The sequence below is a fragment of the Austrofundulus limnaeus genome, unplaced genomic scaffold, assembly GCF_001266775.1.
Source record: "Austrofundulus limnaeus strain Quisiro unplaced genomic scaffold, Austrofundulus_limnaeus-1.0 Scaffold241, whole genome shotgun sequence".
Classification (NCBI taxonomy): Eukaryota; Metazoa; Chordata; class Actinopteri; order Cyprinodontiformes; family Rivulidae; genus Austrofundulus; species Austrofundulus limnaeus.
In genome coordinates, this window is record NW_013952643.1 from 753,196 (window position 1) to 767,291 (window position 14,096).

Consider the following 14,096-nt stretch of genomic DNA (forward strand, 5'->3'; position numbering starts at 1 on the left):
GTCAACGCTCTCTGGTTTCATTTAAAAGAGTCGATCATCAGATATTGTCCAAGATTAACCTTCAGGGTGGATATAGCTCGCTAGCAGCCTCGCTCCGAGGACCTATCCACGTCATCATTTACCCAGAATGCTTTGTGTGTAAATAAAATGGCTCAGTCCATATAAAAATATATATTAAAAAAATTTAGTTTAAAAATTATAAAAACTAAACAGCCTACAGTATTTTTACAGTCTTTATTTTACATTTAAAATAAATGTTTATCAAATAAAGTCTAATGTTACAACTAATCCTGGATCCCTTTAAATTTCTTATTATGAACAAAAAAACGTGGTAGAAGACTGAACCCACCTGTCGTCGGATCTCCTCTTTGATGTTCTCCTGCGTCTCGGGCAGAGCRGGCATCGTGGCCATGTTGGACCAGCGCAGCGGCCGCACCACCGGCTTCAGGACGACGTCTCCGAACAGCTCCTTCACGTGGGTGAAGAAGATGTAGAGGACACGATTCCCGATCTGAAACCAAGATGAAAATGAGTCTAAACCCTTGAAGTAGGCCTGTGAAAACCAGCTGAAATGTTTCTGGGTCGGATTCTTCATGGAATAAATTCCTGCAAATTTATTTTCCCTCATTATCCTCATGATCCTGGATTCCTCTCATTAACACTTTTTTAAATGTGTTGTGGATATTGATGTGTTTGGCTCAGAATAAGTGGGACAGCCACAGAGAGGCCTCCTGTGGTGATAAATTAGCTTCACAGAACTGGGCCAGGGTTTCAAAGATGAACTTGGCAGGTTTGTTGCTCAGGGAAGGTCTGAGCTTGAATCAAAGCTACGTTTCTGTTTGAAGTTGTGCTGTCGGTGCTCTCGGAGCGTCTGACCTGTATGGTGGGGTTGAGGACGATGGAGATGTTCTGAATGTTCATCTTGGTGTCCGCCTCCCTGGCGATGACGTGGTCCATGTGCGTGACGAGCCAGGAGAGGAGGAGCCGGCTCTGCGGTGCCGCCTCCGCCAGCAGCTTGTGGAACTCGGACAGTTTCTCGGCCTCCGTCTGCCGGCCGCAGGCGTCCTCCAGCCGCTGGGCCAGGTCTCGGCCCAGCAGGTTCTCCGGCAGCTCGCGGAGGTACTGCTTCAGCAGGCTGGCCACCGTGTGGGGGTCGTACTCCTCCAGGCAGGGGCACTCCTCCCGGTCGTAGGCTGCCTTCAGCTCGTCCACCTTCGACTTCATGCCTGACAGAAAGAGACGTTACTGCGAGTGGGCGGAGCCAAGTTTTACCGTTTATTCTGAAGGAGAGCTGAGGATACCTGAGACCCGGTAGATGCCCTCGCACTTCATGCCGTAATTCTCGATGTAGTCCACGCACTCCCTGAAGACACTGGGCAGCTGGATGCTGTCGTACAGAGCTGTCCTCTTCACAGCTTCAGCCAGAGGAGCTCCAAAGATGGGCCGGATGGTGGGGGTCTCCACCGGGACGGGCTCTGCCTCCGTAGCAGGCTTCTTCTTCTTCTTCTTTTCCTTCCACTGTTTGACCACGTCTGCAGCCGTCAGGTCTTTGGACTTCTTGTCCTTGGCCTTGTCCTCTTTGGGGCCCTTCTCCTTCACCTTAAAGTCCTTCTCTTTCTTCTTGGAGAAGCTCGGCTTCTTGAACACGTGGATTCCCTTGGAGCGCTTCATCTTGGACGGGCTCTCCGCTTCATCTGCTGAACTGTCCTCCTGGAAGGCGGCGTATCCCTCGGCTGTGAATGGTTTYAAACAAAAAGGTTAAAGGCTCCTGCGTTCTTATCTTCCTCTTACAACAGAACGACGATAGCAGCGAAATACAAACAGGAAGAGAGATGTGTGATAGAGAAAGGAAACCAGGGGAGGGAGAGAACGGGGACTCGGAAAAGAGGTCAGCCCCTGATTTAGCACAGCTCCCACAGCACCTTACAGTCACCACGTTCCTCAGAGCGAACGAGACACGAGGGGCCTCTGCCCTTGTTATCATATCGGCCGGTTTATCAGACCTTCAACGAGATCTGTGGGAGTCGCCCTGAAAACTGTCCGTCTCTTCCTCTGTTTCCCAGCAGGAGCTACACGCAGGGATGGAAAACTGATACAAAGTGGAGAGCGGAGACAAACGCCCACGCTACGAGAGAAAACAGGATGGAAAAGTGGGAACATCTCTTATAAACAGAACCTGATTAAAATCAGTTCTCCTAAATGGAGTTTACTGACCCCAACCGGATTGATTGATTGATTTTTAACCTTTATTTTATCAYGAAATACATTAAGAATAACTTCTTATTTACGATGTCAGCCTGGCAGGTACCAGAGACACCCATAAGGAAAAGGTGAAGGAGGAACAAAACATCAAGCAAACAACATAACCAAGTCACATAGAGAATATATCAGATAATAATATAAGATATACAAAATAAAAACAAAACGTATAGAGTAAAAAACAGCGCAAAACGTACTCAATATCATAAAACATATGRGTAGCATTGACAGGTCAGTGATGGTAGATAAAGCTCATGTAAGGTTGATTTGAACTGACCTGTAATTTCACATCATTTTGCAAGTTATTCCATGTGGAWGGGYCTGCATAGCTAAATGCTGATGATATTATCAAAGTTATTCATTTCATTAAAAAAAACACACATTTACATACAAAATACAAAAATAAAAATAAAATGAAAAGGTTTGATGATGTAAATGTATGAAAAGCATCTGAATATTACATACAGACAGGTATGTGTAAAAGTTTATATTTGACATGTTGCATGTTTGTCAGTTACACATTTGCATGTAAATCTATTTGTCCTAAAATATGTTTTACAAATTTATAAGTGAAATYCAAACAAAATGAAAAATTGGAGACGACTGATCCTGTATATTTACTGCAAAATGGGATTATCTGCGAGATTTCATGTCAATAGACAAAGAGGATGAACACGAACTGATGATAACAGTAGACGATTGATGGATGGATATATAAGCCTCTGACTTAGAAAATAAAAACAGGTATAAAATAACCCCCTTATAATTTATGAAGAGATGTATATAAATGTTCAAATACAGAGTTTTAGTTCTAAATAATAACATGTGAGTGATGGCGGTAAGTTTTTAAATCACATTTATTACCAGAGTCTTGACAAAAGACTGTGTGCAGTGTAATTTGATCAGATCGCTGCGTCCGGAGACGTCATCGACCTATTTATGCAGGTTGTTGTAATGATATTATCATGGCGACACTGTGGCGTGAGCTCAACAGAAACTTCCCAGAGGAGGCTGAAAGAGAACTGTCAARGTCAGAAATCTGTAGCTGATGACCTGCATAGGTTCGTCAGGCGGGAAGGAAGGATGGATGGATGGATGTTCATTTTATGTCACAGCTGCAGCTCAGCCGTCATTCTCATCAATATTTTTCTGAATTAAAGCCAAAATTTCTCTTTGTTAATCAAATATCGGATATTTCTTAAATTAAATATTTTTTAATCATTATAGKTAAAAGCATAATTTAAAGTGTGTCTTTAAAATACACTCGAGGAAACTTTACAACTGAAAAAATAAATCGTCAGACCATCTTTCATTAAAATAAGCCACAAAAATCACCCTTTTTCAAGTTCCTACACCCTCAGTTTGCATTTGGATAAARGTTAAATGTTTTAAAAAGTGCTTTCGTCACAGTTTAAACAATGACCACATCCTTCTGCTCCAGTTATGCCACATCAATGCAATAAAGTTGATTTAATTCCAGCCTGAAACATTAACCAAACACTTTCTCTCTTGCTCCTTTMTCATCTGTTACATGACTCAGTAAAAAAAAACTCATCTTACTTCTTTTTTCCTTCTTCTTAAACTTGTTCTTCTTCTTGCCGTGCTCCTTGTCGTCGTCGGAGACGTAGGCGTCGGGCGGCTCGTGGTGATGTCCATCYTGAGGCGGCGAATGTTCGCGGTACAACCCGGGGAACTTGGTGGGGCTGATCTCCTCGGAGCTGGGGGTGCGGGCCACGCCGCCCGGGTGCTCCGCCCTGCGCTGCTCTGCGGGGCTGCTGCTGGGGGGCAGGAAGCACTCAGTCATGGCTCCTCCTGGCCTCAACTCCGCTCGGGCTGGAACATCACCTCTCCATCACACCTGCAGTGAGCAGAGACGTGRTGAGCTCTGACACAACACGCTGTTTTGAGTTGAGCTTAATACCGTCACTGAGGAAAACGGACACAGATGCAGCAGAACAGGTTTCACTTTGATCCACACATATTTAAACACAATTATTGTTAAATAACTATAATTATTGTTATACTTCCACTCTGTATTGTTTAGAAGTGCTTTAGGAACAAATGTATAAATGAGCAGAATAAATTAGTGTCAAACATTTGGGACAGAATTTCCTTTCAAGACTATTCTTTCAAAGGCATAATATTTAAATACAGTTTTCCTAATAATTTTTGGAAGTTTTGTTAAATAAGATGCAGATCTGTTTGTAGAAAGGTTTTTTGACCATCTTGTTGAGGCTAAAATGTAATTTTAATGTCTTCAAACCTTTTGTCTTTGGTCATTTTTATAGATTCAAAAGAAAGAATGGAAACAAAATGTGTCTTTATAACAAGTTGCTGGTAAAAGTCCCACTTAAATCTGATTATTTGCTAAGTTGAATGTTAWATGTAAACAACATTAGACAACTTGACGGGTTCAGCTGCCCTTTTACCCTTGAAGTGTCCATTAGTCAGAGRTGCACGACTTAAAACAAACAAAGAAAACACACTCCTCAGAGGAAATAGAGTATTGAGTCTTTARAGTTGACACTAGACTGGAAAGGAGTGAAAAAGCAACCAAAGACAAACTTTCATAAAACTATCGATCAAGGCAGCATGACGGTGCAGTTGGTAGAGCTCAAGATTGCATCTTGACCTGGAGTCTTTTTGGATTGAGTTTATTAACTTGTTAAYGAAGCAGAAATGTTGTAAATCAAGTGATGAAGTTACAAAAAATAGAAATAATTCATTCTCTAAATAAATTTATGTTATTTCCCCATCTTTAGCTATGATAATCTTCGTCTGTTTTTGGCTGTTCCCACTTTAGGGCTGCATCTCTCTGTCCTCTCAAACTGCATCTATAGCATACCAATACACCCACTATTAATTCTTTGGACATGTCCAAACCATCTCAGTCTTGTCTCTCTAATGTCACMTGTCACTCCCAAGGAGAACCTCAGCATCTCCAGCTCTGCCTCTTCCAGTTCATCTCCTGTATTTTTTGTTGGTAAATGCCACCGTCTCCATCTTTAGCTGTGATAAATCAATTTTATTTGACTCAATATATGCTATATATAAGTTGGATTACTGATCAGAAAAATCAGACACCACAACTAAAGCACACCATCCATGTTTCTGTGGGTTGTGACAGACTGCAGCAGTGATATCTACCCACCAGATGGGGCTTCTGTCGTTCAATCACATTCTCATCARTCTAACATCATGTCTCTTCTGTCACAAACAGCAGACAGAAACAAAACTCCCAATTCTTCTCTATCAACCGCATAAACAGTCGTGCATCTGATGAAAGCGGTAGCACCTGATCTGTGATCAGCAGGAAACAGAACCCAAAACAGGAAGTTGTTAAATTTACTTTAAAAAAAAAGCTGTAGCTAACACGTCAGTTCGTTTTAACCACTTTCTCATTGAAAGTATGGCGCAGTGCAGTAAATACAGATATAATAGATGAAGAAAACCAGTTATATAATGTTCTCTACATTGTCTTAACTTTCTGCACTAAACGATTAATAAAACAAGTCTTCTTAAGATTTCATCGCTTTTGGGTGGATCAATCCGTTTTCTACACATTTTAACAATTTTACGTGAAAATCAACTTCACATCAGCATTCATATATTATCAGACTGTCGTTAGATTATTTATGCTTGTTGTTTGAAACGATTCGTATTTAGTTTTAAGCTGTCATYAAGTCCAGCTCTCCTCTGAATGGAGCGGCCCATTATGCTAACGTTAATTCATGCTAGCTGCAAAGCTGCCCGTTACGATAAAGAATTATTTAATGCACACAAAACATACTCGATGTTTATATATTTTAACAAAGATGCTAAACTTTATTTCGACATCGCTGTGCTGTTGTTGAACGAGCAATACGTCAAAGGAAAGAAACTTTACCAAGTCCTGCTCGGTCAATTCCTCAGCGGAGCTTCCGGTTGTGAGTACACACCAAATAAACCCATTTGCGCCTGCGCAAGTACCCGAGTGCATTATGGGAAATGTAGTTAAATGAATCTTTATTGATCCAAAGATAGTTTTTGATAACATCATCCGTGGTAAAACGATTTTTGTTAATGTTTTTAAAAATATGACACTTCTGTTTATTCCTGAGGTCATAGTTGTTGTTGGTGATGACATAAAATGAATTAAATTTAGCATTCATCATTTTCATCCAACTGCTTACATGGGGGAGAAACTGTCAAACAGTGTTTTTTGYAACAGCAGTAGAAAATCTAAATTTGCTAAAACCACTTGCTATTTTRGAATCGTGTACTTTTCCCAAAACGCTGCGGCTGGACTCGGCGCTGATGGTCAACCCAACATGCGAAACAAATTAGTCCTCTGATGATCCATGTTGGCACCGTCTGCACCAAACCACAGCTGCAGTGGCGAAATGAGGTCGGGATACAACACACACACACACACACACGCTCACACAAAAAATAGACAAACAAGGTCTCATTGTGCGCCTGCAAGACGAGTCTGTCCAAACTGCTGTTGCATGCCAATTGGGAACATAATCAGTGATAGGGCGCCCTGCTGCTTTTTGGGAAAACGTGCTGGCACCACAAAGAGCGTTTGTGTGTGGCGATGAGAGATTGGCACCATTCGGTGTTTTCCTCTTGGCCTGCAAGGGACGGTCACTGAGAGCTGAACACCTGTGGACCAGAATGGAATAATGACAACTTTGTTTTCCCAGGAAATGATGCYTTTCCTGACTCGTGAAACATTATGATTATAGTCGCAGAAAGGAAAACTGAGGTGGAAACAACTTTTTTGAAATTTAGGCCACTCTTTTTACTATTCATCTTTCACAAAACAAAGTTCAAAACTGAAATTTCTTGACAAAATTCACATTATGCTCTGCTTTTCAACCCTGCTATATCTGTTAGCACTCAAAGTATYAGATGGGTATGACTCTCAGCTACTACCACACCAAATTTCACCATCTTATCTGTAAAATTGACTGAGTTGTGATTATTTTTGTYTTTGCTAAGGTTGATGAGCGGCAGCCATCTTGAATGGGGCGGGTGTCATGAGATATTTTGCTAACAGGATGAWCGAAAAGAAAGAGAACAGTATACCAAATATTTTCTTTATTTGGCACAAGACTGAGATTTAGCAGAATATAAATGCAAAAATACATTACTCATATACATTTCTAGTAAAAAAAAACCCCACACACTATTGAATCATGTCTTAAAATATACAGTGGAACGGCAGAGTAAAAACATTTTGTAAGGGGTTAGATTTAGAGGAATGCTAACATACGACAGTCATGTGTGCCTCTGCCCTCAGTCCTCCGGTTCAGCCCAGACATTTGGTACCAACATGTCGCCGCTGCACCACCGCCTTTCAAAACAAACAGTTCAGACACTTCACAGCCTTGCTGCCATAGTCCACGCACTCYGGCCCGATGCACTGGCAGCAGGCGTTGTGAAACCAGCGGTACTTTGATCCTCCCATTGACTCACAGTAGAGCTTACACTGACGGATGGACACGCAGTCGTCGAAGTAGACCACCGTGCACATGTTTTCTGGGGGGGATAAAGCACGCGACATGAGTCACAGATCCAGTAAATCGGTTTTATAGAAACAGGTATTTATATTTAAAACCCTCAGCGGTTCCACTTTTACTTATTTTGGTGGGTTGTAATGAGTTAACTGCTCAGCTTTGTGGGAATGTTACTTTATGCTGAGCAGTTTGAATTATAGAGTCAAAACAACCTCAAATGGGAAAAAAAATAATAAAACGAGCAGCAGGACATTTTCATCCCAGATATTTATTCCTTTAAATAGAAACTGTTTGGCAGCGCCGGCCAAGTCAGAGTTCATAAATCCAGATGACAAAACCTGTAACGACTGGAAAAACCTATGTGAAGGCATGACTCGTTTGTAAAGTATGCCGTGTTGATTCACTTATTCAGAAGCTTTATTATTACAGTGGCAGTGCTAACAAAAAAAACCCAAATAAATAAAAAACGTTAATGAGCTCAAACACAAGCCCTGAACACATTTTTTCCCCCTCTGCAGATGTCCCGACTTTGAATTTTTGGACTATTTTTCTCAATAAAGTCGAGTTGTTCTTTCAAGTAAACTTTCAAAATAAAAGCGAGAACCGATTTATTTCACTTGTATCTGTGTTAGGAGAAAAATAAGCTTTAATCTTTTAGAATTAAATTTTTTTGAGCAATATGAAAAAACAACAATGGATGCCAAAACAAGCCTAGAAATAAACCTCAGTTTTGGAAATGTATCCCATCTGTGGGACACGGTGGTGAAAGTATCATAATTTACTACAAAGTGTTTGCTCTCAGGTTGTCTTGTGAGTGAATCTCAACTACTACCACATGAAATTCTAGCTAAATATCTGTAAAACTGACATTTGTAAAAAAAAAAAAAATGGCTGACTTACAGCCATTTTTTAAGTTGGCTAATGTCAGTTAGCYTTAGCATCCATCATGAAATGGGATGACTCTAAATGTTGAACAATTTAGTGCTTATAATGTGTGTTGGGGATGAGTCTCAGCTACTAGCATGTCATAATTTCCAGATTTAACCATTTGTTTTTGTGTTTTTTTTAAGTCATATGGTTGTGGCAGCCATCTTGAATTGGTCTGGTCTACAAAAACAGATGTGGACTATTGTTTCTTTTAACAGTTTTCTCTACTTTTAGGACTCCACGGTAAAAAAGTGAATGCTTTTAAGAATGTTCAGCATATTTTTGGAGGAGCAGAACTTCCTGTTTTGTGACATCATCACTAATATTTTGACATAAGACCAAAGACACAAAGGAGACCCGTTTCCAGGTGGTACCTTGATTGTCGTAGCTGGTGTGGATGCTGTTGCCGGGCACCGACACGTTCTGGTGCTGGCTGTCGAGCGACTCCAGGAAGGACACCAGGTTCTCGTGGTGCGAGAGCTCCTCGGACACGGGGAAGGACACCACCATCATGTTGATGGGCGCCTCGCCCTCCGTCAGGGCGCGGAACAGCGAGGGGATGGGGTGGTGCAGCTCCTCCACCGTGCTCTTCGACGTGGCGGGGGAGTCGCTGTAGTTCTTGGGGTTGCACATCCCTGACGGGAGAGGAAATAAAAAGATGGACGAGGAAGTTAAACTGGGGCAGTTTGTGAAAAAAAAAACCCACAGCGCTGTCAAAAAGCTTGTCTTAATTAAGTTTTTTTTAACACTTCATTTCATCCCCACATACAGTAGTAATCACTTGGCAAAAAGGCCCCAAGTCGTCGGATATAATCCTCCTGACCTTTTTTTAATGAGTTGAAGTGATTTACGACGAGCGAGTAAATCGCCTAATGGGGGAGCGGACTTTAACAAGGAATTTGGATCACAAACCGATGCTAAAAGCAGAGCCGGAGCAGCTGTTTTAGATAAAACTAACTCACGGCTGCTCCATCCCTCGCTCCCTTTAAAAAAAATCCAAACTCTCCTTTAACCGCTCACAGACACACTTCAAAGCAGGCGYCGTTCGGCCCAGAAAACATGTCCTAAGTGGAAACTTAAGCTGGCGTGGAGGGGAAAAGAAGAACAAATGAAGACATAAAGTTGCTCAAAGCAAAGTGCAAGGAGGAGGAAAACACAGAGTCAACATCTGGGCAGCAGAACAGCYGAGAGTGCGCAGATTCCTGTTCTGGTGTTCCACATGAAAGCACTTTAATAAAACCTCCTTGTCAACAAGTAGAATCATTTCTGTCTGTCAAAGCAGACCTGAGACTCTCTGCTGAGCACGTGTCCCACCCCGAGTCAGAGCCGCCGGAGCCCTGAACACATGTCACATGTTCCTGCAGGTCAATCATGAGGTCATGTTCTGAGCATCCATCCATCAGTCCATCCATCCATCATTCCATCCATCAGACCATCCATCCATCCATCAGTCATCCATCCATCCATCAGTCCATCCATCCATCAGTCCATCCATCCATCCATCCATCCATCCATCAGTCCATCCATCCATCCATCCATCAGTCCATCCATCCATCCATCCATCAGTCCATCCATCCATCCATCCATCCATCCATCAGTCCATCTATCCATCCATCCATCCATCCATCCATCATTCCATCCATCCATCAGTCCATCCATCCGTCCATCAGTCCATCCATCTGTCCATCCATCCATCCATCCATCTGTACATCCATTCATCCATCCATCCATCAGTACATCCACCGGTCCATCCATCCACCGGTCCATCCATCCATCCATCTGTCCATCCATCCATTCATTCATTCATTCATTCATTCATCCATCCATCCATCAGTCCATCCACCCATCCATCCATTCATCCATCCATCCATCAGTCCATCCACCCATCCATCCACCGGTCCATCCATCCATCCATCTGTCCATCCATCCATCTGTCCATCCATTCATCCATCCATCCGTCCATCCATCCGTCTGACCATCCACCCATCCATCCACCGGTCCATCCATCCATCCGTCCATCCATCCATCAGTCCATCCATCAGTCCATTAGTCCATCCAGCAATCCATCCATCATCCATCCATCAGTCCATCCATCAGTCCATCCAAGCAAGAGACAATGTCTGTATCCAAATTCAGGGGCTGCATCCTTCGAAGGCCCAATACGTCACAGCGATGCACTGAAGGCTGTCTAAATTCCAAAGCTCCTTCAATTGTGGCCCATAAATGTGTCCTCTTTGTCCCCTGATGTGTAGGACGGGTCGGGTCCCGTGTATTCTTCTCATTTTGCCTATCCCGGTTGTGTTGTTGGGCTTTTGACATTTGCATAGAAACCTTTTTGATATTATTCTTCTTAAATGACTTCATATGGCAGGTCCCTTAGTTCTTCATGTATTGCCTTCAAGCTCATTTTGTTAATTCATAACATTAATAATATTAAGATGTTATTATTTTAATAATTTTGATCTTCATTGCTTCTGTTTAGTGCTGCCCCGATTGCTAGGTGACAGGACGTACACAGGGGAAAGGGCAGGAATAAATCTAAAGGCTAGACCATCCAAAGTCACAGCCACTTTCTTCAGGTCTTCGTGGTTGACAAAGGACCCAGACCATGTAGACCAGGTCCTTCAAAGGACACAGTCCCTGAATTTAGACACAGTCAGAGTCTCTCAAGCGTGTCTTGGGTCTTCCTCGGMGTCTCCTCTCAGTCGGACATGCCTAAAGCACCTTCCTAGGGTGGCATCCAGGAGTCATCCTCACCAGATGAACCACCTCAACTGGTTCCTCTGGATGTGGAGGAACAGCTCTAGTCTGAGTTTTTCCTGGAGAACTGAACCTCTCAACTCTAAAATAGTCCAGCTGCCCTGCAGAGAAAACTAATTTCGACCACTTGTATCTGCGATCTCATTCTTTTGGTCACTACCAAAAGTTTGTGACCATAGATGAGMAGTAATAATGRAGATGAACCAGCTCCCAGCTCAGCTCCTTCTTCACCACAACAGACCAGTACAAAGTTTGCACCGATTTGTTTGACAATCTCACAACCAGTTTTTAAAAACTGCACTGCTTGCAAAATTGTACTCCCAGTGGTGCACATTATTTTGTTCATATCCACCAAACGTAGCCGCCCCTCAACATTTATGATTCAATCTACCGGACCACATTTTTAAAACGAATGTTTCATCGATGTTCTTAGACCTGGARGATCAGGGCTGTTAGCCTCTGATGGCTTCTATCACAGGAGAGATTTGTGCGGGTTTACAGAAATTTAACTGCCTCCTAAACCCCCAACAGTCTCAGCCCTGTGAGATACGCGCAATAACAAGTAAAAAAAATTGCAAAAACAGAATTGCATTTTGTTAAGATGCATCAACTTTCTGAATTTTCCAATTTCTCAGTGAACTGTTTTATCTATTATTCAAAAAAAAAAGGTGGGGGGGGGTCCAAATAAAAGGCCAAGGGGWACACCTGAAAGTAGAAACTGGACCTAAACTCCAGTAGATTATTATTATTTTTCTTTTCCACTGAAGCAGCGCTTCTTAAAGTTCCGAACGGGACCCCATGTGGGTCAGGAAACATCGAGTCTCTAATGTCCAGATTTCACCTAAGATTGCATCTGGAACATTCTGATRGTAATTGTTATAGAGTCCAGCTCACCCACGCAGTCGCAGCACTCCTCCCAGAGGTTTCCCAGACACAACATGCAYTCTTTACAGCAGGAACAGTTCCCATCAGACGGGCGACACTGGCACAGCTCCTGCAGAAAACACACAATACCATTAAACAGAAGCTGTGGAGAAATCTGCAACACGTTCATCAGCCAGAGAGAGAAAACACAGCTGAAACAGCTATATTTTTAAACCCTCAGATGTTTTTGACTCTTCTTTTTGTCCAATAATTTAAATGCACTTTTAGCAAATATTTTTAGGCTAACTTTATTCACTTTTTTGTTTGTTTAAATGAACCAAATGTTTATTAAAGTTAAATAAGACCTAAAAATCATCTGTCGGCCGTCCTGCTCTCAGCCGTATCAGTCCACCTCTAATTTTCAGAGTTAAACATCACGCAGCAGCACACTAAAGACAACATGTAGACAAGCTGTTCAAACAAGAAACATGACATTAAATCAGGTTTCCAGTACAGGACGGAGCCTCTGAGAGCTCCATGAGGCGTGAAACGAGTCCGTGGAGGAATGTGAGAGGTCCGCAAAGACGTAGATAACGCAAAAAAAAAAAAAGTTTCCATCTAAGAAAGAAGCAAGTCCTGACACGTTGCCAGCGCTAAAATTATTCTCTTTTATAGCAACTGTGGAGAAAARGAGGGTCTGAATGTCAAATAACTTTTTTCTTCTGATTTCTGTTGACGTTAAAACATTTTAGGTAGAAAAAAATAGTTTTAAAGTTCAACATGACAAGAAATATGCAAAATGTTTTCCCACATCTCATTAAATCTGTAATTTCTGATTTAATTATGTTATTAAAACAGTTGGACCAGAATAGGGATACATAAGTATAATTTAGTCACCAATTTAGTCATGCATGTTTTTGATCAGTGAGGAGAAACCAAAGTTCCTGGAGAAAACCCACATGTGCACAGGAACCACCTAGGATTAACACCAAAAATAGAGTTGCAAACTCTGAAATTGTTGCCAGTTCTCAAAATAGCCACTTTCTTTGTTTTGAAACTAGTGATGTGTGGATGGATATTGAAATATRGATACTACAGATACCAAATCTTTAAAGTGTATCTTACCCCCCCTGTGAAAAGGTAACTCCGCCCCAAGGCGAAATTTGAAAAATGCATCAAAGTGGGTAGGTGGGGGGGGTTAGAGAGCGGAGGTGTGGCCAGGACGAGAGAAAGCGACAGCTAGCATTAGCATAACTGATGCTACATGGAGAGTGACCACAGTATCGCAGATAGTTACATCTCTGAACAGTCTGAGGTGGACGATTTTCACCCCACACCAGCACCAGACAGAGGAGGAGGAGCGCTCCGACAGCCTGACATAAAAAAATAAAAGCATACAGCTGCAGCTGCTCAAAAGATCGCTAGTTTAAATCAGAATAAAAGTGTTGGGTCTTGTTTGACTGAAGTTCGGTCCGGTTCGCATATATTTCAACCTCTTTGGATGTTTACCTGTATAAAGAGCCCTAAAAATCCATAAATTTTGCAAAAAAGTCCATACAATTCACACCCGCGGGGGGGGGGGTTCAGCTGCGGACATGAAAGCGCCTGCTGCGAAGCATGAGGAAAGGAGAGGAAAAAGTAACTTATTACTAGCGGCAGAACAGGTTGGAAGATGGCTGTTTGATGTTATTTATTGTTTATTTAAATCATCCTATAGGCTCTGACAAGTTAGATGAATTTGAAAATGAGGTCTTTAAAATATCTGTAAGACTTGAAAAAATC

The 14,096-nt window shown here is 42.1% G+C and overlaps 2 protein-coding genes across 2 annotated transcripts in view; both read right to left on the reverse strand.

Moving 5' to 3' along the window:
- The window catches only part of ralbp1 (ralA binding protein 1), a 10,684-nt gene extending 4,469 nt beyond the window's left edge, over positions 1 to 6,215 (reverse strand). The window contains exons 1-5 of the mRNA XM_014020124.1: positions 6,146 to 6,215; positions 3,820 to 4,117; positions 1,302 to 1,733; positions 877 to 1,226; positions 350 to 511 (exon numbers count right to left, since the gene is read on the reverse strand). Of these exons, the coding sequence (XP_013875578.1) occupies positions 350 to 511; positions 877 to 1,226; positions 1,302 to 1,733; positions 3,820 to 4,063 (1,188 nt within the window). The 5' untranslated portion in view covers positions 4,064 to 4,117; positions 6,146 to 6,215. The remainder of the gene's footprint in view (positions 1 to 349; positions 512 to 876; positions 1,227 to 1,301; positions 1,734 to 3,819; positions 4,118 to 6,145) is intronic.
- A 1,114-nt stretch (positions 6,216 to 7,329) lies between these two features.
- Positions 7,330 to 14,096, reverse strand: part of twsg1a (twisted gastrulation BMP signaling modulator 1a) — a 13,278-nt gene continuing 6,511 nt past the window's right edge. Inside the window, exons 3-5 of the mRNA XM_014020126.1 lie at positions 12,345 to 12,444; positions 9,065 to 9,325; positions 7,330 to 7,785 (exon numbers count right to left, since the gene is read on the reverse strand). Of these exons, the coding sequence (XP_013875580.1) occupies positions 7,604 to 7,785; positions 9,065 to 9,325; positions 12,345 to 12,444 (543 nt within the window). The 3' untranslated portion in view covers positions 7,330 to 7,603. The remainder of the gene's footprint in view (positions 7,786 to 9,064; positions 9,326 to 12,344; positions 12,445 to 14,096) is intronic.